Consider the following 27,311-nt stretch of genomic DNA (forward strand, 5'->3'; position numbering starts at 1 on the left):
TCATCATCGGGAACATGCGTTGCATTCCTTGGATGTGGTTCGGGCAATCAGGGTATACCTGAAGGCGACGGAATCGTTCCGTAAGACGGGTTCACTTTTTGTGATCCTGGATGGCCCCAGAAAGGAGTTGCCTGCATCTGCCGCGACTATCTCCAAATGGATCAGACAGACGGTGGTACAGGCTTATTCTATTAAGGGTCGGAATCCTCCGTTCCCTGTTAGGGCGCACTCCACTCGAGCGCTCAGTACTTCCTGGGCCTTCCGCCATCAGGCGTCAGTAGTCCAGGTATGTAAGGCGGCCACTTGGTCATCGGTACATACCTTTACAAAATTTTATAAGATTGATGTGATGGCATCGGTGGATGCCTCATTTGGCCGCAAGGTTTTGCAGGCCGCAATTTGAGACCGGTGGTCTACCTCGAGGGTTTTTTTCTGTTGAAAAATTTCTGTTGAGTCTCATCACTGAGGATGAGCATTGTAAACTTCTAGTTGGCACCGGTTGGGCCTTCTAGATTGGATTTGATTTCCATTTTCCCACCCCTCATTTGTGGTACTGCTTTGGGACGTCCCGAGGGTGTTGAATCACAGAGGACTACGTCTGTCAATGAGCGACAGAGAAAAACGGATTTTTGTAAAATCTTACCGTAAAATCCTTTTCTCTTAGCTCATTGACAGACGTAGTACCCGCCCCTCTGTTTTTGAGTTGGGTTGGGTTAAATTCTCTAAACACTGCTTTGGGACATAACTGATTTGCTGTAGCAGAGAGAGAGAGGATATACCCTCGGGGACTGCCCCTAGGGTGTGGCCAGAGGATTTTCTTTCCTGTCTAGTCCTACTCCTGTGGAGGGCAGCATAACCCGAGGGTGTTGAATCACCGAGGACTACGTCTGTCAATGAGCTAAGAGAAAAGGATTTTACGGTAAGATTTTACAAAAATCCGTTTATTATGTATACATATATTATATATATATTATATATATATATATATATACGTATATATATATATATATATATATATATATATATATATATATATATATATATATATATATATATATAATGTATACAGTTGGTTTGGGCTGCTCATTCGCAAGAATTACGTGTATATATATATATATATATACGTGTCATATATATGTATATATGTATATATATATGTGTGTGTGTGTGTATATATATACGTATATATATATATATGTATATATATATATATATATATATATATATACATATATTTACATATATTTACATAAAAAGTACAGTAAAACTGCAGGAAAGGGCACTGGGGGGCAATGTAATGTGATTTTATTTTATTTTGAACGGTATCAGTGTGTTTGGTGCATTTTACATTTGAATTTGCCGCCGGTTCCACCCCCCCGGCGGACGTCACGTCGCCGGAGACGGAAGTCGGGGCTCGCAGACGATCGGGAGAGAGCTCCGCCGCCGCACACTGCTCGCAGTCTTCGCTGGATCCCGGAGAAAAGGTAAGTAAAACCTCCTCCAGCATCCAGCGATCTTCTTAGCGCTACCCCGAGTGTGACTCGGGGTTACCGCTTTTGGCACTAAAATCTTACCCCGAGTCACGCTCGGGAATACCGCTAGGAAGGTTAAACCTCGAACTTGGGAATCTTGGGACTCAAGAGGTAATAACCACTGTTTGGTTTTATTTTCCACTTTATAAATTAAAAAAAAAAAAAAAAAAACCATATCAGATAAAAAAAAAAATGTCTTCAAAAATTTAGGCCAAAATGTATTCTGCTACATTTCTTTAGTAAAAAAAATCTATATTATTTAGTCTGTGTGCAAGTTATAGAGTCTCCAAACATTTATATATATTTGAAGTTTATTAGCCCTGATATTCTGGCTGCTTATCTTATTTTCTGTAGGCTCTAAAATGCCAGAACAGTGTAAACAGCCCTAAAATGACTCTTTTTTTGGAAGGCAGACAACCCAGTGTATTTAGTAAGAGGCACGGTGAGTAATTCGTAGATCTAGGGTTTTTTTTGCCACAATTTTTTGGAAAATGGAGAAAGTAAATAAAATGTTTTTGTTGTCAGTTTAATAAGATATTTCTCACACACAGCATGGGTATACTTAGAATTAAAAACCAAAATACATTCCCCTATGCCTCCTGTGTATGGGGATACCACATGTGTGGGACTTTCAAGGAGTGTAAATTATGCATTTGATTTCCTGACTGCCTATTATAGTTACGGAGGCCCTGAAGTTCCAGGCCAGTAGAAAAATCTGCTAGGTATTTGCTAAGATGCATGGTAAATCTTTTAAAAATCTCATATTTTGCCACAAGTTTTTGAAAAATGAAGAAAGAAAATAAAAAAAATATTTTTATTCACTTTCTTCAGCACATTTAATAGAATGGTACTCGCTAAAATCACATGGTGGCACACAGCAATCTCATGTTACAGAGTCCCTCTGATTGTCTCTATACCTGTTCCCTGCCATCCACTGTGTCTAATCACAGCACGGTCACAAGACACAGGCTTAGTTTTAGGGGGACCTCTTGGAACAATAGGGCAGCGGTCCAGGCATTTTAAAACAGTGGGCGGTTGAAAAGGCTAAATCAAGTAATAAATTATATTTCTTTTGAAGTGTTATCAAACCCTCCATTATAAAATAACATACAGCAGCATATATCTGCACTTGCTATATTTGTTGTTTACCTTATGTTATGTTATGCAATTTTGAGTTCCCTATTCTTTTTTTCTGTTTTTAAGGCAGCTCTGTTCCCTTGCAGGGTTCACTGGAGCCCACCCATATAAAGGTGCTTTTGCCCAGGATTTCAGCCTGATGTGCCAGTGCTCCATGCACCATGCACCCACATACTCAAGCAGCTTAGAACCCCACTGAATGGCCCAACCACAAGCTCCTTCTACAGCAGGGGTGGGGAACCTTTTTTCTGCCAAGGGTCATTTGGGTATTTATAAAATCATTTGGGGGCCGTACAAAATGATAAACTTAAAAATGTGCCTGTTTATATTTGGTTTAAACATTTAATTAACTCACCCCTAATGTGATGGTTGAAACTGCTTCTCTTTGGTGAGGTGTGTGATGTTAGCTGGTATTGATGATGTTGCTACTCGCAACTGGTTTTCCAGGTTTGTGTCGGTCAATCTGTAGCGCAGTCGACTCTTTGTGGTTGTAAGTTTTGAAAAGAACTGCTGGCAGGTACTGCTGGTGGGTACAGCTGGCTGGTACTGCTGGTGGGTACAGCTGGCTGGTACTGCTGGCTCAGGCTGGTATTGCTGGCTTGTACTGTGCTGAGGGTACTGCTGGCGGCGACGCCGCACTGGAGGAAGAGGCGATGTTTCCTGTATTGGTCACAGGCGGAGTGCATTTGATGTCACTCCGCCTGTGACTCAGACTGTCAGAACGGAGCCGGAACTATACAGGAAGCATTGGCTCCGTTCTGACAGATCAGCTGAGAGACACAGACTCAACCGCACGGAGGGCCGGACCAAATGACTTAGAGGGCCGCAGGTTCCCCACCCCTGTTCTACAGGAACTGACTGGCAGCTGTGGTTGGAAAGGCCAGCTGAAATCCTTAGCTGTTCATGCATGTATCTTGTATTATTGGTGCAAAGGATGATGGAAATGCAGTCCGGCCATAGTCATTCCTGTGAGGTTTTTTAGGGTGCACCCATCCAGACTAGAAGTTTGGGGAAGCAGTGCCAAGAGGCCGTGGAGCAAGTCATTATTCTAATATTGAATAGTAAATGATTAGGACATATTTTTGAAAACACATTGAGGTATACATTTACTACATAGACATGAATACATTCATGCTAAAGAAGTGAGAATTTAAAGCAGAGTTCCAGCCTGTATTTAAAAAACAAAATAAAGTCAGCAGCTACAAATACTGTAGCTGCTGACTTTTAATATAAGGATACTTACCTGTCCTATGATGTCGGCACCCCTAGCCAATCCGTCCATCTGCTTTGGGTGCAAGCGCCGGCATCCTTACAAAGGGAAACAGGAAGGTGAAGCCTTTCGACTTCGCAGCCTGTTTCCTACACTTTCTGAATGGTCCTGCGGTCTTCTGGGACCTGTGTATGTCTCCCAAAGGGCAGTGGGGGGAATGAGGAGGGGTCGCAAAATGGTGTAGGTCGCTACGGCGACCTTACCCAGAAGTGGGAGCGGGTACCTGTTTTTGACAAGTATCCACTCCCTCCCAAAAGGTGCTAATTGTGGCACTGGAGGGGAGGATGAAGCAGATAAGCTGAGCTTCCACTTTTGGGTGGAATTCCGCCTGTGACTCAGACTGTCAGAACGGAGCCGGAACTATACAGGAAGCATTGGCTCCGTTCTGACAGATCAGCTGAGAGACACAGACTCAACCGCACGGAGGGCCGGACCAAATGACTTAGAGGGCCGCAGGTTCCCCACCCCTGTTCTACAGGAACTGACTGGCAGCTGTGGTTGGAAAGGCCAGCTGAAATCCTTAGCTGTTCATGCATGTATCTTGTATTATTGGTGCAAAGGATGATGGAAATGCAGTCCGGCCATAGTCATTCCTGTGAGGTTTTTTAGGGTGCACCCATCCAGACTAGAAGTTTGGGGAAGCAGTGCCAAGAGGCCGTGGAGCAAGTCATTATTCTAATATTGAATAGTAAATGATTAGGACATATTTTTGAAAACACATTGAGGTATACATTTACTACATAGACATGAATACATTCATGCTAAAGAAGTGAGAATTTAAAGCAGAGTTCCAGCCTGTATTTAAAAAACAAAATAAAGTCAGCAGCTACAAATACTGTAGCTGCTGACTTTTAATATAAGGATACTTACCTGTCCTATGATGTCGGCACCCCTAGCCAATCCGTCCATCTGCTTTGGGTGCAAGCGCCGGCATCCTTACAAAGGGAAACAGGAAGGTGAAGCCTTTCGACTTCGCAGCCTGTTTCCTACACTTTCTGAATGGTCCTGCGGTCTTCTGGGACCTGTGTATGTCTCCCAAAGGGCAGTGGGGGGAATGAGGAGGGGCCGCAAAATGGTGTAGGTCGCTACGGCGACCTTACCCAGAAGTGGGAGCGGGTACCTGTTTTTGACAAGTATCCACTCCCTCCCAAAAGGTGCTAATTGTGGCACTGGAGGGGAGGATGAAGCAGATAAGCTGAGCTTCCACTTTTGGGTGGAATTCCGCTTTATTTTGCTTCATGACATTTACAATGTCAACTTGCATTTAAAATGCCTATTGTAGCACTGCCCCCTTTAGGACTGCCAGATTTCACATTTACGGGTACCCCTAAGTTAACATTAGCAACCTTGACATGCACAGTCTCTCACTTTTCCTCCTTGGCTCGTCCAATGTCCAAGTGTATGTAGTTGTTTTTGGGTTTTATTATAAATGAGGGTTGGGAGAAGGGAATAGTGGGATACTCTGAATTAACTATGCACAATACTGGAGGATTTCTATCTCTTGGTAGAGCCAGGCTGTTGATCCACCTTGACACTGAGGTGAATTTAGATTTAAGTCTCGTTCCTAAGATGACTTTAACTAAGGTTATCTTCAGGACACTCTCCTCAGTATCCTCTTTCTCGACTGCCGACACCCTTCCGCTGACTATCCTAATTTTGGGGTGCCCCCCCCGTCAGGCCCCTCGACACGAGCCCCTGTACTCACGATACTGTTTTATAGGGTCTCCAGTGTCTCCCCCTCAGTCAGCTCTCCTGGACCTCTGGGTTTAGCTCCATTCCTCTGGCCCTCAGGACGACCTCCTGATGCCACGTGCCACTGCTACAGAGGAGGAGGCAGCCGCCACCCTCCCTCCAGGACTCTGCTCTCCAGCCAAAGACCCCACATGTGCTCCTGGCTTTCATACAGTATCCCAGAATGCACCGAGACGACCTGCCCCTGCCAATCATCAGGACTGTACCAAAGCCTATGCATCCATTTGTCAGGTTTCCTCCCACTGTCCAACATGCCTCTCTATTGGACCAGTGTGAAACACTCTCTAGATATATCGAATCGCATCCTGAGCACAATGAGCAGACCTCACTAACAGATCCTGCTCTCTAATAAGCAGAGAGCAATATAGATTTGCCTGCTGCTCCTCTGATAGGCAGAAAGAGCCAAAAACGATACTGTCTCAATAGCACATACCTAGGAGGGTGCTACACTATTTATCAATGTTACAGGGAAAACTGGATGCTTTAGATTTGGATGGATTGGTTTTGAGAGAAGTCTTATAGGACAAGATACAGAAATGGGTTTTAGCATAATCAGGAATCTAACTATTTAAAAGGTTTTCTGGCAAGTAAATGTATTAGTGGCACCTTATGGTATGTGCTATTAGCTGGTCTTGTACTTTTAAAGGCTAAAATGGTCTTCTACTCCTTTGCACCCTAAACAGTCACCATGGCATGACAGACTTCCTTGATATCATTCATTGTTATCCTGATCTAGTCAAATCTAACTACTCTAAATTCACTATAGAAAATGAATGATTAAATTGAAATCATCTGTACATATTTTCGTGAATGAAAAGATGGTTTTTGCTGTTTACAAAGGAATTTTCTTAAATACAGAATAAAAAAAACCCTAAGATTTTCCCTTTCATAAAAGACCTTTACATTTTCTGGTATTTATTCCAGTATTATGTATTCCTTAAATTCTCTGAAAAGGAAGTTTCATTCTCTTACTTCTCACTACTTACATGTTATTACCATCTCAGTGTTGAAATGAGTCATGAACTAGCTAAAACATTTTCTCAGCCCCCAGAGCTTTTCTAAAAATATATGGAGTTGTGCAACACTCGTTTTCCTGCGTAAATGCTCAGTTCCAATTTAAACAAAATTTGAATGGCAGAGCCTAATTCATAGCAAACTTTAAACCCTGTGCACAATTTATACCACTGCAGAACTTTGCAGAAAAACTGTAATGCATGTGATGGCTAAAAGAGATTACCCTATTCGTTGAACAGACAATAATTAAAAAAGCAGCTTAGAAAAAAGCTTGCAGCTTGTCTATCATCCGCTAGCCATGTCTAGCCCCAATCCCGCTCTTTGTCACTTCTTAATGTGTCTTTGGGGTTGTAGTTTGTTCAGGAGCCGGCACATACAGAGAATTACACAGGTGCTGAACAGACCAAACCACCACTAGGGATGATCGAACGGTTCGGGTCGACCATCGGTTCGGCCCGAACATTGGGTGTTCGAGGTTCGGCCGAATTTAGAACTTTTTGCCTAAAAAGTTCAGAATTCGGCAACCAGAACCGACCAAAATGCAATGGGACAGGAAATGGGCTTTAAAAGCCTGTGATTGGACCAGAACCCAAAAAGCCAATGGAGGGGGCAGGAGAATGCTAGGAATGTGATTGGAGTGACTAGGGGGTCCATAGTCCAATCATTAGTGAATACGCCCCCCAGTATATAAGATAGCCCCCGCCAAATTCCTAGCATTCTTATACGGGACATGGAAGAGAGTGGAATGCTGTTCTGTTACTTCTGTTACAAAGTGTTACAAAGTGTAATTTAGCATTTATTAGTGTGAGGAAAGGGATATCTAGTGTAGTTAGAGTGCACTTTTACACTTTAGTTAGCTTTAATTTATTCAGTTTCTGTAGGGAAAGTGTTAAGTGTAAGGGGACCGTAGTGTAGTGTAGGGTTAACTGACAGTGACTGCTATGGCAGGGTGACAAAACCCTTCCATAGCAGGGTGACCGCTATAGAGAAAAGCTAGTTTCTCTCAAGTCACTTTCGCTTCTGTAATATGGCTTCGCCGCCGCCAGCATTCTTTTTGGCGGCAGGCGTTGCTAGTGATTTTTTGAGCACATGTTTGGAGTCAGATATGACATCTGAACATGTGTATAGGGGGTATATATACACAACCATGTCTGTATATATACACCTAGACATATATAGGTGTGAAAGGAGCAGAAAAAAAATACTTGCGCTAATGAAATAATTAACACCAATATAGTTACGCTCCTATCACACCTATATATGGCTAGGTGTGTATATACATATAAGTATGTGTGTATATACACCACTATACACAAGTTCAGATGTTTTGGCTGCCTCCAAAGAACCCAAAAAAATGCCCAAAAAAACGCTAGCGTCAAAAAAAAAAACGCCCAGGTGTGTTGTTGCAGGCATTTTTTGGGGGTTTTTGGAGGCAGGCAAAGCATCTGAACTTGTGTATACAGGTATATATACCACTATACACAAGTTCAGATGTTTTGCCTGCCTCTAAGGAACCCAAAAAAATGCCCAAAAAAAAGCCTGCTACTAAACTGGCAAGGTGTGAAAAGCGAGAAGCAAACAACCTGTTCTATAAGTGCACTAATACAAACAATCCTTTTTTTATGGTTCTGGACATGCTACAGAGCTGAAACTTCACAGGTACACCTTTTAGACCCCCCAGACACAAAATCACACAAAAAAAGTTCTTAAAAATTGTCATTTTTGATAAAAAAAGCCAATTATTGAAAAAATTAAAAAAAAAAAAAGAGATTTTTTGATTTTGACTTTAGTATCTGGGGGGTCTAAAAAGTGTACCTGTGAAGTTTCAGCTCTGTAGCATGTCCAGAACCATAAAAAAAAGATCGTTTGTATTAGTGCAATTATAGATCTGGAATATGGCTTCTCGCTTTTCACACCTTGCCGGTTTAATAGCAGGCATTTTTTTGGGTTCTTTGGAGTCAGGAAAAACATCTGAACTTGTGTATAGTGGTACTGTACACAAGTTAAGATGTTTTGCCTGCCTCCAAAAACTCCCAAAAAATGCCTGCAACAACACACCTGGGCGTTTTTTTTTTTGGCGCTAGCGTTTTTTTGGGCATTTTTTTGGGTTCTTTGGAGACAGGCAAAACATCTGAACTTGTGTATAGTGTGTACAGTGGTATCAAAAAATCTCTTTTTTTTTTTATTTTTTCAATAATTGGTTTTCTTATCAAAAATGACAATTTTTAAGAACTTTTTTTTGTGTGATTAATAGTCAATGGGGCATGACCCAGAACCCTAGGCACTTTTTAGGGGCATTTATTGGGTTTTAGGGCTTTAAAATGGTGTTTTTTGATTACCGAAGTTCGGGTCCCATTGATTTCAATGGGGTTCTGAAATCCGGGCCGAACTTTCGGGTAGTTCGGATGTTCTGGCTGAACCAAACTTTTCAAAAGTTCGATCATCCCTAACCACCACCAGGTCCATTCAGCAGAAGGAGGAGAGCAGGGAATATGTGGCTTTTTTCCAATATAAGACTAGCTTTGAAAATGTGATAAGCATTACATTTGGGATTAACTTTTTAAATCCTAGCTGATGATTACGAATTGACCATATTCTGGATCTGATGGATGCTAAAAGTTTTTTTTAAACAGTTTTTATTGAATTTTAATGAGTTTTTACAATAATAACAAACATAACACATCAGGAAGTTGGTCCAAATAGGATATAAAATACAAGAAACATAGTTACAGCGGTGCTAAATAAATGGGGCATAACGAGGAGGATATAACCAAAATTAGAAAAAAGTTCCATGTCTAGGAGTCAAAATAGGCTAAGTGAACAACATTCAGATATCCGATGGCTCGCGACTGGACAGGGCGAGGGCTGGCCACGCTGATTCAAGTCTGTCTAATGCTATAATTGGGGTATGTGGGTCTGGCCGATCTACGACCCCCCATCGACACCCCGCTGGGGAACAAACTGTGCCGTCTAAGAGGTCTCACCAGACTCGCCCCCCTCGTTAAACTGGTTTGAAACAATACATTAAGATGATGTTCATGGGATTCCAACGGATTCTGAATCCCAGGACCTGGATTCTTGAGTTTGTCAGAAGCTCTAGGATGCTAAAAGTTTTATTACTTCGTTTTGACACTCCAGACAAATAGACCTGAAGAAATAAAGTTGTTCTGAATGGTTTGTACTACTTTCCTTCTTCTGTAATATAGACAGTTCCTCACGTTTGTAGAACAGATGATATTAGGGACCTGTGATATTAAGAGTAGTAAGTAGATAACCTTTTGTAATAAAGGATTACACTTTATTACTTTCAAGTTCCTATGTTTAAAATGGTTGTAAAGGAAGAAGGTTTTTTTATATTGGTGCATTCTATGCATTAAGATAAAAAAAACTTCTGTGTGCAGCAGCCCCCCTCAGCCCCTCTAATACTTACCTGAGGTCATTCTAGATCCAGCGATGTTGCAGGAGTGTCTCGGCTGTCTCCCCTCCTCATTTGGCTGAGACAGCAATGTGGTGTCATTGTCTTCTGCTGCTGTCAATCAAAGTCAGTCAGCCAATAGGGTGAGAAAGGGGGCAGGGTCGGGCCAGGGGCCTCATGTCTGAATGGACACAGAGAGCTGTGGCTTGGCTTGGGTGCCCCCATAGCAAGCTGCTTGCCGTGGGGGCACTCAACAGGAGGGAGGGGCCAGGAGCACCAAAGAGGGACCAGAGAAGAGGAGGATCTGGGCTGCTCTGTGCAAAACCACTTCACTGAGCAGGTAAGTATGACATGTTTGTTATTTTTAGGTAAAAAAAAACGAGACTTTGGTATTACTTTTACCTTTTAAATATGTGGATGTAGTACAATAATTTCAGACAACACAGAAGAAATCGAGAAATGATAAAATAGATAAATACAGCATTATTCAATCCAGGGAGTTTACCATTTCATTCAAAATTCCTGGAGGCAACAGTCTGCTTGATTCAGACTCATCTTCTTTAGTTCTGAATGAAACTCAAATGGTCCTTTGTCTTCCAGCTATATATATTATATATATATATACTGTGTGTATATATATATATATATATATATATATATATATATCAGCCCAAAAAACTAGTTAAAAACCGGTTTAAAATATAAGCTTGTAAGGTGGATATGGCACTGCCTGTTTCTGGTGTGAGCCCTGTGGTGTGTGCCCCTTTAAATACACCTAGAGTGCTGATAAAGTGACACATTTCTGCTCAATATATTAAATGTGTAAATAAGCAAAAGTGTAAATATAAAATAAATAATGTTTGAGTTAACATGCAACATATAAGTGTGCCTAATACCGTTTTGCAAATAAATTAATAAACTGTGCAATCAGTTGAAAAATATATCTCTACGCAAAACATAAGGTAAATGTGCAATAAAGTGAATAATGCCCTGTCCAAAGTGGTTCCTTAGCATCTGTGATATAAAACAGGAAAAAGTGATGTGCTATGAAACAAAATATAAGTCCATAATTTTATTTTAGTTCATAAAAGCTTCTGGTGAGTGAGGAGAGAGCAGGTGTAGAAACACTGGCACACTGCGAGATTTTTAAACCAAAATGAAATTATGGACTTATATCTTGTTTCATAGCACACGTCTCTTTTTCCTGTTTTATATCACAGATGCCAAGGAACCACTTTGGACAAGGTACTTGTCACTTTATTGCACATTTACCTTATATGATTTGCATAGAGATATATTTCGATTGATAGCACAGTTTATTAATTTATTTGCAATAAAGTATTAGGCGTGCTTATATATTGCGAGTTGACTCAAATATTAATTTGTTTTCTATATTTATTTTACACTTTGGCTTATTTGCACATTTAATATATTGAGCAGAAGTGTGCCACTTTATCAGCACTCTAGGTGTATTTAAAGGGGCAAACACCAGAGTGCTCACACCAGAAACAAGCAGCGCCATATCCCCTTTACAGCCTTATATTTTATATTGTCTCTCCTACAGTGGTAGTCTCAGTGGGGGTAGCAGCTTAGAGTATATTTTATTGTATTCATTTTTACATTCGGTCCACAGCACGTAACACCCTTTCTTTGTTTAAAACCGGTTTACACCACATTCCCAACTTCTCACAGAATAATGAGATCAGATGTTCCCAGCTTCCCACAGAACAATGAGATCTCAGTATACATTAGACATGTTGTATATAGATTGAAGGGATTATGTATGCACTAATATAATTGATAACATAAAACTATTACTAAGCTTCTTGTAAACCAATAACTATTAAAAACCTACACTACACCTTTTTAAGAGGACACTTGAACTCCCCAAATGAGGAACACAGACCCTTCAAATAGTTGTGCTGTTTGCTTTGCTGTTTTGCAGGGGAAAGCATTGAATTAGGAACATGTCTTTTTTAGATTCTGTGCTTAGCAAACCAACTAAGAGTGACCCAATGCAGGCAGGGCTTTGGACATCCTAAAAGACCTTACAGCCGTAACTCAAACCACTGAACAACAAAAGCAGCAGTAGGACTGGAGGGAGAGTTCTACATATACAAAATGTATTACAACCTCAGAATAGATTTCCTTTTATAGATAACATGTGATTGTATTCATTATTAGTTTGCCTATTATTTTCCCTAAATTGCATGTTTTTAATTCTGTTCCAGGTGCTGCTGTTGCAGGGATTTACCAAGTAGCAGGCAAGAACATGGCTCCTTTGGAAGCGCTGGTCTTTGGAGTTGGACAAACAGTACTAACAGTGATCATCTCCTTTTCACGTGTCATTGCCACACTATGACACATAAAGTACTGTATCCTAATGGAGCTTAAGCCTAAAAGAACGCATATAGTTTCTTATTTATGTGATGTTGTCGAGTAGCTACACATTGCATATTATAGTGATTTGAAGAAATCCCAAGCAAGATAGAGCTGTTTTAAAGGAAGTTGCATCTCTTCAAGTTAAAAAGAGGTTGTCGATAGCTAAGCTGTTGCACTAATGAAATGCCTAGCACCTCACGTGCCTCAGTTAAAGGCAAGGTGTTATTCTTTTTCTACAATACTGCAGGAAGAAGCACCTTGCAGAACTGAAATATTTGAATATCCCTCTAGTGATGTGAGCATGCCTCTGTGGAAGTAGTGTTCAATGCTCTCCTCGTGAATTTTTCAACACAACGCCATGATGGAACAAAAAGTATGAATGAAGTAACTGGACTAGCTGGACTTAAATGTTTCAGAAAGAGTGGTGGAATGCCATTGTGCCAAATGGATTCATTTCTTCATTCTTTTTTAACGTACTCAACTTTGTTGAAAGCATGAAATGTTGGTAAATGATAGAATTACATGACAGTCATGTACGTGATCTGAACTAAAATGGAAACGACGACTTCACAAATGTTATTTGCTCTTGATTGATATTTGGACTATGAGAAGTTTGAAAGAGGCATGATAACTTCAAATTGTGTTCCCTGATTCATCAAGTACAGATGGTCTGTGACAATGTGACACATGAATAATATATGGTTCATTTCACTTCATGACGCGTTTAATACCCAAAATATTATAAATCTAGCCTGTGCCAAATGCTGGAAACTGGATGCACAGATGGAGATTGTATTGTCTGTATCAATTGTTCAGGTTGTACTAGGCATTTCTTTTGCCTAGCACAGAGAATGAAATGATCAGTAACCAAGGGCAAAACTTTTTTGTTTCCCTTTTTTCAGTTTTTGTAATGAAGTCCATTGTAATAACTGGGAGTTTAGGCTGCTTGTAAAGCAACTTTAATCAGTCTGATAATAGCTCTGACTTTCAAATAACATTCTAGTTTAAGGGTAGTCAAATCATCCTCATTGGAGCTGAATAGGCTCATCTTCACCATCCCTGACCCAGTATAAAGCCAGGAATAAGGCAGTGGTCACAACCATCGAAAAAATTAAGTTTCTTCTCCTACGAGTATTGACAGTCATGGCAAAATTATGATAAGAAGAGAATAAGATACATTTTGCAGTTTTTATTGCATTTTAAATTTTGTGATGGTTCTAAGAATATTTTTAAGTAAATATTTACCTAATGGCCAAATACTATACAGTTTGTGGTACATGCATATCTGTGCACTCTTTACACTTGAAATTCCTTAAGGTAAAACTTAAGTGTACCTGAGCACCACAAATCGAAAATGCTATTTAAGTAATTTTTAATATTCAAAGCAAACTCACCCATCCATCCTTGTCGCCATACTTTATTTTGTTGAGAAATCACTTTGCCCCCCCCCTGGCCATCTTGAGTAAGGGTAGATGATTCATGTAGCTTTCACTTCCTGGAATCTGTCGGTCCTTAGCTCATGTTTAGCTAAGACATCCCCTTCTACCCTCCTCCAAATTAAAGAAACCAGGAAGCAACTAAAAAAAAAGTAAAAAAATAAAAATAAAAAAAAGGTTAACACTAGTAATTATTGTATCCCTTCCTATCTATTTACTAATGTTGGCAGCATAAGGATTAAAAATAGTTCATTTTAAATGAGAGAGTTTCATTTTATTTTACCTTCATCCAATTACTCTGAACACCAGAGCACCAAAAAAATAGGTCCTATACTGTAAAAATCCAGCATGTTGGCATTTGGGAGCACTTTACTGTGTTCTTGTTATGTGTCCTTTATTAAAATTTAAGTGATTGTGGTTGTGGTACATTTCTAAAATACTATAAGCACGTCTCCAAGATGAGCAGTCACCAGTTCATAAATTGTAATCATTCCTTACCTAATATAAACTGGTATCTATTATAAACTGTACATATGTGAACTGGTGTGTGCTGTTCACATAGGTAGTCACTGTATTTAAAAGATAAGTGCATTTTTGTAGTAGAAAGCCCTATAAACCCCTCTACTCCTCTACTCCAGCAGATCCATTAATATAGATACAGACCTCAGATTAACTCTTCAGTACATAGATAGTGAGTTACATAGTAGGATAAGATTGCTACAGTCTGCCCAGGGCTGAGTGGTACTTTGATCCTTCTGGAGAGTCCTTCTGTGCTTTTAACTTTATAGGCATATGTGACGCCACACATTGCTACTATGGGTACATATAAAGCTTCGGCTTAGATCTATACTAAGGTCACCATTTACAATCTCAAAAATGTACACATCATGCAGTCAACCTGAAATAAAATAGCACAGACTTATGCTGTTGGTTTTGGTGCAGCAATTGCACAAGGACTTTTCTAATGATACCCACACCAGGGCACATGTGCGTATGAATGCATGATCAGCAAAATAGTGTTTACAGAACTGTAGAATTTAGATAACACTTAAAAATAATCTTTATGCTGCAAAATATAATCCAGCATTTTAATATAGGTATGATCTATGCAATAGTGGAGATAAACATAAAACTGAAATCCAGCCAAACAATTACAGTTTTAGTAAAGGATCTTTTTCTTTTATTTAACAAACATGTTCTACTAACCTGCTTTGTGTAAGGGTTTTGCACAGAGCAGCCCCAATCATCCTCTCCTGGGGTACCCTGCCGGCTCTCCTGGCTCCTCTTGCCTTCGAGTACCCCCCCTTTCTTTTATATAACAAACATGTTCTACTAACCTGCTTTGTGTAAGGGTTTTGCACAGAGCAGCCCCAATCATCCTCTCCTAGGGTACCCTGCCGGCTCTCCTGGCTCCTCTTGCCTTTAAGTACCCCCCCTTCCCCGAGCAAGCCACCTGTTAGGGAAGGAACTCTTGCGGGCTTGATCCTGAGTTACACTGTGTGCATCTATTGACACATACAGTGCGGCTTGACCCCCCCCCCCCCGCCCTCTCGTCACTGGATTTTATTGACAGCAGCAGGAGCAAATGGCTCCCACTGTTCTCACTGAGCAGTGAGGGGAGAGAATGAGAGCAGTGCCATTGCTCTTGGGCTCAGTGCTGCAGGTAAGCATTTGGGGGGGGGGGGGGCTGCACCTGAAATGTTTTTTACCTTAATGCAGACAATGCATTAAGGTAAAATAAAAACCTTTAGTCTTTACAACCACTTTAAGTACACAGGTAAAATACATTTTTAATAGCTTATTTGCCTGCAGAGGTATTTGTATTACCAACCATCTAGTCCTGGGATACACACATCCCTTTCATACAATAGATCCAGATTGGTGACCCGACTTCTCTCTACTGCAGTGAAGCAATACAGCTAGGTCAACCCCTTGCCCCATGCCTATGATTAGAAGGCAGATCACAGTGATGGGTCCTGCTTAGTCTATTATCTCTTCCTTTCAGAATGTTGCTAGTTCACTGTTTCATGTACACTGCACATGAGTGCTGCCGCCAAGTGAATAATGTTTAAGAAGATGTACCAAATCCAGTTTAGGTGCTTAAAGTAGTTGGAATTAAAGCCACATTTAATAATATTACTTAACCCATGACTGCTTTAAATAATATTTTTTTTTATGTTTGCCTGGACTTCAGTTGTAATATTAATACAAAAGCAGGAACAGACCAAACAGTTTGTTTTCTCAAAAATATAAATTTAAAGATTTATAACAAATATAGCAATTCAAAGTTACAATATGCTTTGAGAATGGCACCTTTTATACCAACCAGCTGAAATAATAATCCTGTTTTTCTATCTGGAAGCATTTACGACCATTTAGTATGTGGTATATGAGAGTACTACAGGAGAGTACTACTACTCTAAAGGTGTATAACTAAACTACATTTTTTATATGGAGAACAATAAGTACTTACTATTTGCTACATTCATACTGACTATGCGGCAGTATGTGGGCTCTTGCAAGTGTTTACCATAGGTAAAGGATACAAAAAATACAAATTCTATTGTCAAGGGCAGCACTTCTGCCCTGCAGCACTGGGGTCCTCAGTTCAAGTCACTATATTATTATTATACAGGATTTATATAGTGCCAACAGCTTGTGCAGCACTTTACAACATTAGGGCAAACTGTACAGTTACAATACAATTCAATACAGGAAGAATCAGATATGCATAGAATCTGCCTGTTCTCCCTGTGCTTGTGTGATTTTTTTCCAGGTTCTCTGATTTTTTTCTCACACTCCAAAGACAGTCTTAAAAAATGATCCTAACATGATATTCTACTGAGTGTGTCCAAGACGGCTGGCTTACCAGATAAGAGCACTATTTTTATTTCCGGTATTTATATATTGCTCTGACAATGTTACACAACATTTTACATATATCTTATACATTCACATCAGTCCCTGCTCTCAAGGAGCTTACAATCTTAGGTCCCTAACTCTTATTCATACATACACATACTAGGGCCAATTCAGACAGGAGTCAATTAACCTACCAGCATGTATTTGGAACAAGGGAGAAAACTGAAGTACCTAGAGGAAACCCACGCAGACACAGGGAGAACATGAAAACTTCAGGTAGTGCCGACTACAAAACTAAGGCGTTATGTCATTTGGCTCAATAGACTACCCCCCTCAATTTAGCAATCAGGAAATGAAAGAGACAATGAGAACCTGCTTGTTTTTATATGGCTCTTTTTCGGTGCAGCAGTTGGCAATAGGAAAGATTAAATATTCTCAGGGGCAGCTTTTTCTTAGTTAAAGAATTTGTGCTGGAGCAATGCATTGAGTAGGCTTCCTGGATGTACATACCCATAAAAAAATTTTGTGTAGCCGAATGATTATTTTTATTCAGTCTCTAGGGTTGGTGTCAAATTAGCTATCCAGCTGATGGTGAAAACTCACATTCAGGGTTGCTAAAGAGGTCAGCGAAATGCTCACTTGCTTCCATTGTGTCATTCCTATGCTGTGAGTGAGGTATTACTTCATTTCTGGTGAGTGACATTCTGCCACATCTCCTTTAGTAGAAGAACGGTACTGTGGATGGCGTTGAGTGCAACATTTTAGTAATCCTGATGCTGGTGTGACATGGCCCTGTAAGGAAAGGTTTCTTTAAAAACATGCACAGAACATTCCACTTCAAAGCCTGTATGGATGGAACCTTACAAAACCTTCTAAAGTTGCCCCAGATCATAACAGGAGGCACCATATGGTATTGCTTCCATACCTACTTTATATTCAGAGCACAAAATCCATGGTTAATATTTGGTTCACCTTCTACCCCTACCTACCCATACCCTTCCTACTGGCCAGAGAGGTCAGTTTTACTATTTGGCAGCCATATAGGAAGTTGTATTGATTATGGAAGTTGTGGTCAGAATTTGCAAGAGCCTTTGCTTAGGGATACCTGGGAAGATATAAATTTGAGCAGCCAAATGGAGGTACAGCATATGCTGTATAGCTATAGAGTAGACTACCTTTCAAGGTTTAGGTGAGGCTATAGATTCACCTTAAACTGGATCTATCTTGTAGGAATAAAAATATGTAAATACAACAGCCTACAGAAATGTTCAAATGTTCAATTTATTCAAACTTCAATGTGTATTTACTGCCACAAATACATATATTAAGAACGTTAGCTGTAAAAATTCCCTCATGCTCCAGTGTACAGTGCCATGGCTTTTAGAAGCAGCATGTCACAATGTATATTTAGAAGAAATATTGTGACACATTTCAGCAATGAGAGGAAAGGCTTTCATAAGTACAGTGGGTTCTGTTTTAGTAAGCAGTTTGCGGATTTATTAATGCAGATCCCCATGCAGAAATAAAATTAGAAAAAATCTAAGTATTTGTTCTTTAAAATTTATTTTTTTATATATAATAAGAACACACAAGTATATTAAGTCTATCTTTACATCATCCTCCTGCGGTCCCATGCATAGGCACACTAAAGGTCAACACAAGAAGCCAGTGGGGAGTTTACTGCTTTGTATCGCACTGTAAGGGAAACACAGTATATATTTAGAGAAAAGAAGACCACAGAGATGACCTCATAACTGTTTAGTTGTGTTCTGTGTAGGCCTGAACTTGCTGCCTGACTGGAAATTCTGCAAGATGCTATAAAGGCTACTGAAAACCTTTCAGATAGTGATTTCTCCGTTTTATTACTGCAGCATTTACATAGCCTCTTTAATTACCCTTTAGCTTTTCATACAACAAGCATTGTCTCATCACTTCTTTGAAAAAAAAAATGATAGCTTGTTTAGAAATGTGTACAGAGATGTGAGATAGGGTGGTTTGTAAGTTTCATCTGCTTTGTATTCCCAGTCCAGCACACGTGCTTTAAATACTGTATTTAGGGTGCTTTCACACCTGCGAATGCACACACACTCTGATTTGATATGAGAACCCCAGCGAAGGTTCCCCATGGTTAGCTGTGGAAGGCAATGAAGTTCCCACATCTAATTGGAGTGGGAGCATTTGCATCTGATTGGAGCGGGAGCATTTGCCGGTGTGAATGCACCCATATTGTCCCAATGAATACTTTAAATTTTTATTGCAGAAAACGTTGTAAAGAAAATTATTGCAGTGCTTAGGTTAAAAATAATTTTTGGCATGGCTACCATGTTTTAAAGAGAATGATCTTAAAACAATAACTTACATTGATAAGATTTAATTTACATCAAGTTGATCTCTTTAATCTGTATTTCTAAAAAAAAAAAAAAAAAAAGTAGGTCTATTCATTTAAAAGGAATCTGTTACTAGTCAAAGAATGCTTGATTGTATATTAACCTCCTAGGCGGTAATCCCGAGCGTGACTCGGGGTTGATTTTTCATATCAGGAGCGGTAACCCCGAGTCACTCTCGGGGTGGATTGCAGAGAGCGCAGCGGTGTTCTCTTACCTTATCCTGGAGATCCAGCGATGATCTCTCATTGCTGAGATCGCCAGCCGAGAGTCCCGCCGCTCCTCCGTCCCTCCGTCGGTCTGATCACTTCCTAGTTCCGTTCCCTGCAGCAGCAATGCTGCATGGGAGCGGAACTAGGGAGGGAAATTCAAAAAAAAAAAAACCTTGCACAAAACACATTTTATATTATATATATATATATATATATATATATATATATATATATGCATATATATATATATATATGCATATATGCATATATATATATGCATATACATATATGCATATATATATATATATATATGCATATACATATATGTATATATATATATATATATATATATATATATATATATATACCGGTATATATATATATGCACACACACACATATATATATATATAAAATTATATTATTGATTCAATTATAATTCATGCGTTATATATTATATATATATATATATATATATATATATATATATATATATACACACATATATCTATATATAATATATAATGCATGAATTATAATCTAATCAATAATATAATTTTATTATATATATTATATATTAAATAATAAAATAATATTATTGATTCGATTATAATTCACGTGTTTGTGTTTCAAATTTATCACATCTGGGATGTCTACTAGAGTCTTGCTTTGGTCAGGTTTAAGTCAGTAATTACTAAGAATTGTAGGCCTATAATACATAACGCCAAATTTCCATGAAAAGAATTGTACCGCTTTTGGTATGTAATTGCTGACATAATCATACCGCCAGGGAGGTTAACGGTGGTAGTGAACAAATGCAGATAACTGAAGACTGACACTGATTCAGAATCTTATACATATTAGTAACTCATTTGTAAAAAAATTGATATTTTCTTCTTAACCATACGCAACTTATGTGGAGAAGAACATTTTATTGTCTTTATGTGAAGTATCTCATAAGTAAAAGGATTTGCCTTGAATAAGAAATACTGTTAGTATACATTTTCCCTGTTTCTATCTTTTGTAGGGCTTCACTAAATAGATATCTTTAGAACAAATGTAAAAAAAAAAAAAAAAACATCTGATCGGTTTCTGAGCCCTTTTTACAGTGATCTGCATAATGAAACCAGAAAAGGGGAAGCACCTTTAGAGAATAAAGGGCAGAGCCATGAAAACATAACATACTTTCATTTTATTATGTAACTTTGTCACATGAACAAAATGTCAACTGACTTCTAAGCATGAGTGAATGGGGTTTTAGAAGTTACATTTTTTGTGCAAATTGTATTTGGTGTGGTGTTTAATTGTAATTGTTTGGGTTAAATGAAAATGCTATAAGTGGTGCTGTTTGTAATATTATTGTTATTTATTAAGTATGCAATGATTGTTGGTTACATGTGTTGTTTAATTGTGGTTATCCGATGAACAGTTAGATAGACTGAGGCTCTCATATTTTTATTTAGTTTAGTACTTCTGAAAGTTTACAAATTTTTTTTTTTTTTTAATGTTCACATTGTGATGGTTGAACCTGTCACATAATGGATATGCCTTTAAACATATTGTGCCAATTAATTAAGAGGTATAAATCCAATGTTATGTTTGAGATGGAAGTTCAAGATATCACTGTCATGGTGATTAAAGTTGAACCCAGGCTATATATATATATATATATATATATATATATATATATATATATATATAGATAGATAGATAGATAGATAGATAGATAGATATATATAGATATATTTGTATATATTTATAGATATATTTACAGAACACCCTTTATTCCAGTTGGGTGTTCGTCAAAAAAGTATTAAAACATTTTAATACTAGTATCATTGCCTGAAATCTCTCTAAGGTCTATAAACCTTAGCTGTCTGATGGTGCTCATTTATTGTCTATGGAGGGGGTGGTTGAGTGGTTGACACAGGAAGTTCTAAATCTGCAAAAGGAAATACTGCTGTCACACTACTCTCCAATGTGGTTCAGCTGCAGTGTCACCTTAAAGCTGAACTCATGTCACCTATAAAAAAAGTCACCCCCCCCATATTAAGGATCGATTAATATGAGGGAGATTAAGAATTAGTTAATTAAGTAAATTGAATACTGTAAGACAATAAAGAAGACACTTTTTATGAAAGCCATTTTGTCAAAAGAAGTCAGAAGATTTCTTGGTAGATAGCGCCACTTTACAAAGCAAAATAATATAAATATTATCAATCCAACATTTAATATAACTGTCTTAGTGGCTTGAGGGTGCTGTGAGTTTTCAGAAAAGTGTGTCAGTGGCTGCTGAGTTTGAAAGGAACTCTTAAAAGTAATGAAAAGCTGAATATAAATTGTGTGAAAGAGGTTCCAGTTATTTATTCAAGGATTATTATAACATATTAAAAAATAGATGCCAAAGGGAAGAAAAGATGAGATCATCCACTACATTGAAGATCTGACCCAGATTGTGCTGATTCACACGTATGCAGGCCATTTACTATGTGCATACCAGCTTACAGGGCTTCAGAATCAGGTGATATATCCCTGAACTCATATGGCCCTAAATGTGAGTACCACTCACTACAGCGTCCAACCGCAGCATATTTTGAGATGTCATAGACTTTGACAGGCTGCGGGCAGAAAGGCTGTACACTGCACCTGTGCACAAAAGCATCAGGATTTGACACACAAGAGCTAAATACTGAGTGTGCATGTGCCCTAAGTGTATCTAAATTCAAAATAGAAATCTACTATATTGCAGCTTACCATCCTTTAGATGTAGTGACAACATTTGTTTCCTTTTATGAGGCTAAAAATGTTTTTAACAAGTACAAAAAATACATTTTTGACAGGAATGCAGTGTCTGAGCTAAAAGGACAACATAAACAATGTTATATCTCTTTGGTAAACTACTAGTCCCATAGATTCAACAGGTAATGGACATAAACAAAGGCAGTAAAGTTTGAAGTCCCATTTGTGTAACAACTGTGGTTCCTACCATAGATACCATGGAGAAGTAATTATTGACAAGATATGTGTTATTTGGTTTAGATATGCATTAGGGTTTTTAGAGTTATTTTAACTTTGACACTGGCCTATTTATATTCTGTAATTTTATAGCAGCTTGCCAAGTTTTGTTGCCAAGTTTCTCTGTCTACATAATTACACTGCGTCTTCTTATGGTACCTTTGAGACAATGCAGTAAAAAGTTTATGTTTTTTTGCTAGAATATTGAGATATTCCCTCTACTGGAAGTTGCCCCATTCAAGTCTTTCAACCCTGTTTGCTAAATTTTCCACTGCACAGTGTTCTTTTTTTTGTGTGCTAATGTTTTTCAGTTAAAAATATATATACATTTTTCTCTCCCCCAGCAATTGGTAATTTCAGCCCTGTCAAACAGGCATGTGGGCTAACATATCTTTAAGAGAATGAACATGCCCTGTTATTTAGGACTATAGGTATATATTAATATTTCAGGTCTATTTCAGGACTTCCTATAGTCTCTTATTGCTTTTTTCTTGCATCACAAGGTGAAAGTTAAAAAATAAATGTAAGTTTAAAAAAATGTTTTTGTTAGAAATATAGAAATAAAGAACCCCTTCCCCTGCTTGTTCAAGAATGTAATATTTGCAGAAGCAAAAAAAAAAAAAGCCAGATACTCATCACATACAATTTTATACTTTCTAGCATACATACCAGCTTGCAGCCATAAAGATATCGCCAGAGTTACATGGGTGATTAAATCTCTCAGCTTTAATATTTTCTCCCAATATCTTCTTAGTTTTCCGTGTGTTCCAAATTAGGTTACCTGCCAATAATCAGTAAAATATTTCAGTTGTAAAAAAAATGTAGTCACTCACCCTAATCTAACTACAATTTATTTCTTACCCTTTCTGAACAATTAGAGGCTTTTTCATGCTATGGCAAGCCAATGAGATAAAGAGACCCTGTCGCTGAGACATTAATTTCAACAAAAATCTTCCTATTAGGTTATATATGCATTTACTGCATGTTATTTACCTAAAAAAATCCTCCTTCGTGCATACATCCAAATGTCCTAAGACTGCGTGTGGGTGCCATTGTGGATATGATGTCAACAGGTCCAGCAGACTCAAGTTACACTCTATCCTTTACTCCTTCCCCTGCAGCTACAGTACATAAAAGTTTTTTTAGGGAGGTCAAGGGAGGGGCAGAGATGCTGGGCCAGCACAGAGAATAATTAGACGCTTCCAGGAGAGATGAGGGCTATGCAAATTGATTTTCCTGGGGTAGTCAAATTTTCTAACATTGAAAATCACAATGCAAGCAAATAAAAAAAAATGAAAGGAAAGGAAAAATAATGCAAGTAAGAATTTTAAAATGTTGTTTCTTCTGTGTTTTAGCCTTTAAATGAGTGACAGTGTCTCTTTAGGGTTTGTAAAGAAACATTTGTAGCTATTCTATCACACTGACTTCAAGATTAGCCAAAATTCATTGATATCCACTACTCACATATCATCCCAATCTGGGTCAGATCAAGATTTGTGTAGATTGGTTTGCTCTTATACTGTATCTAGTTACCATGGAGGAGGACAGAGAGATAAGAAATGGAAAGATGGTGATAACATCTTTGATAAATAAACCACCATGTTTATTTGCTCAAAAGAAGAGAGTACAGTTTGTCTTTTTAACAAATATAAAGAAATATGTTTTGTAAGCTTTAAACAACACAGGCCTTATTCATTAAATAGTTTGTATCCTTATAAATTCTAATTGTTAAGTGAAATAACCCATATTAACCAGCCAGAATTTACTCTGCTTAAATTAGACCAGCACAACATATATTTTGATAGGTTGTTGGGGTAACCGCATGTAAGAATTAGCACTTAGACATTCTTTTTTTTAAATAAGGCCCTCCATCCTTTTTGAACAGGGATTCGTTATTTCATGTTTAATAATAAAAAAAGAAACATTTGTATTTAATTATTTTGTTGAGTTGCCTTTTCTAAGTAATAGCCATGCATTGCTGTTGCTTTAGTAATGTACAAATTGTATTCATTTATTTTTGCCATTAACATATTATTTTTGCCTACTAGTGCATGCAATATAACTAAGCTGATTATCAATATACTGGAACAAAGAGATATTAAAATTGTATATATTGTACAGTAATTATTTTTAATTTTATAAGATCAACTTTTTTATTTGCACATTAATGTATAAGTCTGGAAATAAAAAAGAAATCTTTTTTTTAGTAAAATTGAGATTTGGTGTCATATTTTTAATATATTTTTTCTCATTTGCATCTGAAAAGTGGTCTGCTAACTCCTGTTCTGAGTGTACTATTTATATAATTTTTATTTTCTTAAAATTAATAAGAATTTCAGATGGTTCAAACCTATGAGAAGACAATTTTTACTTAGTTTTCAGGTTGAAAAGTGCTCATGAAGGAAACATCATTTGGCTTCTTAAAAGGTAAAATGGATCTACATCTTATAAGCATGTATAGTAAAAATATGTATATGTATGCCTAAATAGTAACAATAATGGACCATTATTGTGAAAAAAAAAATAAACTTTTACATTTTTTTGCTTTTTTTTTTATTAGGGCCTAATTTTATGAACATATGCTGTATTTATCACAGGATGTGCTCATAATGCTGATATCACAGAGTTTCTAGAGAAAGAGTACAGCAGTAACTTTTTGATTTCTCACTATCACTCTGTAACTGAAAGTCATTAAGTGTTATTATTATACTGTAAAGAGTAAAAAATGTTAATTGTAAAAAAAAAATAAAAAATAAACATGAAGTATATATGGGGTAAAAAAATAAAATAAACAAAGTATTCATGGGAAAAAAAAAAGTAAAAATTTGCTCACATAAACCTGAATGCAAACTTTTGTATGTAAACAGCAATTGTGCCACACATGTGAAGTAAGCTAGTGTTGGAGTTAGAACAGTGATTTTAGGGTTCCTGTTAACCATTTCATGGTTAACTCTAAACCAGGGTTGTCCTGCAGCATCCTGTCTCTGTCCTTCTGCTCAGAGAGGAAGGTGAGTCTAACCTGGTTCTGTTCAGTATCTGATCATTTGTTAGAGCTGCAGATGGTGCAGCTCTTCAGGTACAAGGGGCTGTGGGCAGGTGGGAGACAACTCCATTCAACCCTGGCGAATGTCGGGGCCCTAGGGGTTTAACCACACCCAGTTTAACCACACCCAACTTAGGTTTGGGCTTAGGTGTCAAATGAGAAGAGGAGGCCATAATAGTTCAACTTAGTTCATTAATACTCTTAGATACATTGGGGTTGATTTACTAAAACTGGAGGGTGCAAAATCTGGTGCAGCTGTGCATAGAAATCAATCAGCTGCTAACTTCAGCTTGTTCAAGTAAGCTTTGACAAAAAAGCATGGAAACTGATTTGCTTCTGTGCAGAGCTGCACTAGATTTTGCACTCTCCAGCTTTAGTGAATAACCCCAGTGTTCAAATCTAGTTATGGATGTAGTGCCCTTCTAGGTAGGTGCTAGAGAGAGCGTGTGTATAGTTTTTGGTTTCTCTGCTGTTAATTGCTTTTGCTGAAAGCTTCTTCAGTTGGTCTACAAGTGAAGTGCCAGGGGAAAGGACTTCTACTGAAAGTTTTTCCAGATTCAATTAACTTTTTATTTTTTGTCTGCATGCAGGTGAGTCATTGCTGTAGGCTCAGACAATGGCTTGCCACAAGAAGAAGATGTGTTACCCTGATGCTGCAGAGGTGACGGCACTGCGGGTACCAGCTGGGTGGACTTCACATTTCTTTATGCTGGTTCCTGGGTTTGACTAACAGGGGGTCAGAACCCTTACTTAAAGGGACTTTACATGCTTTAGTACTATGGCTAAAGTCCAGGTAATTGATGAACATTCCTAGCCAGTTAGATTGGTAGGAGGTTTGTTTTTTCTCTTGCAGGAATACAAGGAGACAACATTGTAAGAGTTGCCCTTAGGGGGCAGGATTCACAGAAATGCCTCTATGTGAATGTTAGCAGTAGATGCATGTCTGGTGGGAAGGTCGCCTCTGCGGAGAGGATGTTCCCACTGTTAGTTGCTCAGGATGTGTGAAAATGATGTATATGTGTATACTTTTCTCTTTTCCCTTTGTAGGACTGTAAAGAGTTCATATGCCTCGGTGGAGGCATCCCACAGTGATATGCTGTAAATATGTGACAGTACTATAGTGTGTAGCATAGTTAGTCAAGATGTGTTTGAGTATTTTACCCTACCAATCATTCTATGTTTGGCAGGGGGTGCACAAACAAAGTGCACTTAGTAGAGTTTTACCCTTAACATGTATATATTTTACAACAGATGCTTTTTTACCTTAACTTATTATATAAACTGGCCACATATGGGGTATGCCCCATGGCCCTGTTTATTTGTTACTTCCCTTTTCCAAGTTTGTGAGATACAGTGCTAGACTTTTGGGCAAAATTTTTGTAGGGTCAGCTGCCCAAGCCATGGCTTATTTTTTGCCGGGGGTGGATGTAGCGCCCTCCTAGGTAGGTGCTAGAGTGAGTGTACATCGTTTTTGGCTTCTGAAGACGTCAACATGATGACGAAACATGTTAAGCTGACATGCACGCTGCCTGGATGGAATACCTCGCTGTGAAACGCACGCCGGAACTACCCACTTCCTGGAACCAGATTGTATTACAGGAGAGGGAAGGAGAGACTTGTCACAGTAATAGTGCGCACAGCTGTATGATCTATTTGTTGTATATGCAGCAGCATATGATACCCTAGGGGCTGTATTTTTAACTTGGTATATTTTAAATAAAATTGGAATATTTTATTGATCTACTACACTATGAGGAGTCCCTTTTATTTGTTCCGAGATCCATAGGAGACCCTGATGTAAAGGAAACTTGACACAGTGGACCCTGAGCTTTGGATACACCCTAAATGCTGTTTTGATC

General features: G+C 38.3%; 1 protein-coding gene across 1 annotated transcript in view; it reads left to right on the forward strand.

Moving 5' to 3' along the window:
- Window positions 1-13,457, forward strand: part of TMEM170B (transmembrane protein 170B) — a 66,278-nt gene extending 52,821 nt beyond the window's left edge. The window contains exon 3 of the mRNA XM_082259256.1: window positions 12,352-13,457. Within this exon, the coding sequence (XP_082115382.1) occupies window positions 12,352-12,482 (131 nt within the window). The 3' untranslated portion in view covers window positions 12,483-13,457. The remainder of the gene's footprint in view (window positions 1-12,351) is intronic.
- The last annotated feature ends 13,854 nt before the right edge of the window (window positions 13,458-27,311 follow it).

Source organism: Pelophylax lessonae (genome assembly GCF_965119305.1).
Source record: "Pelophylax lessonae genome assembly, chromosome: 5".
Lineage (NCBI taxonomy): Eukaryota > Metazoa > Chordata > Amphibia > Anura > Ranidae > Pelophylax > Pelophylax lessonae.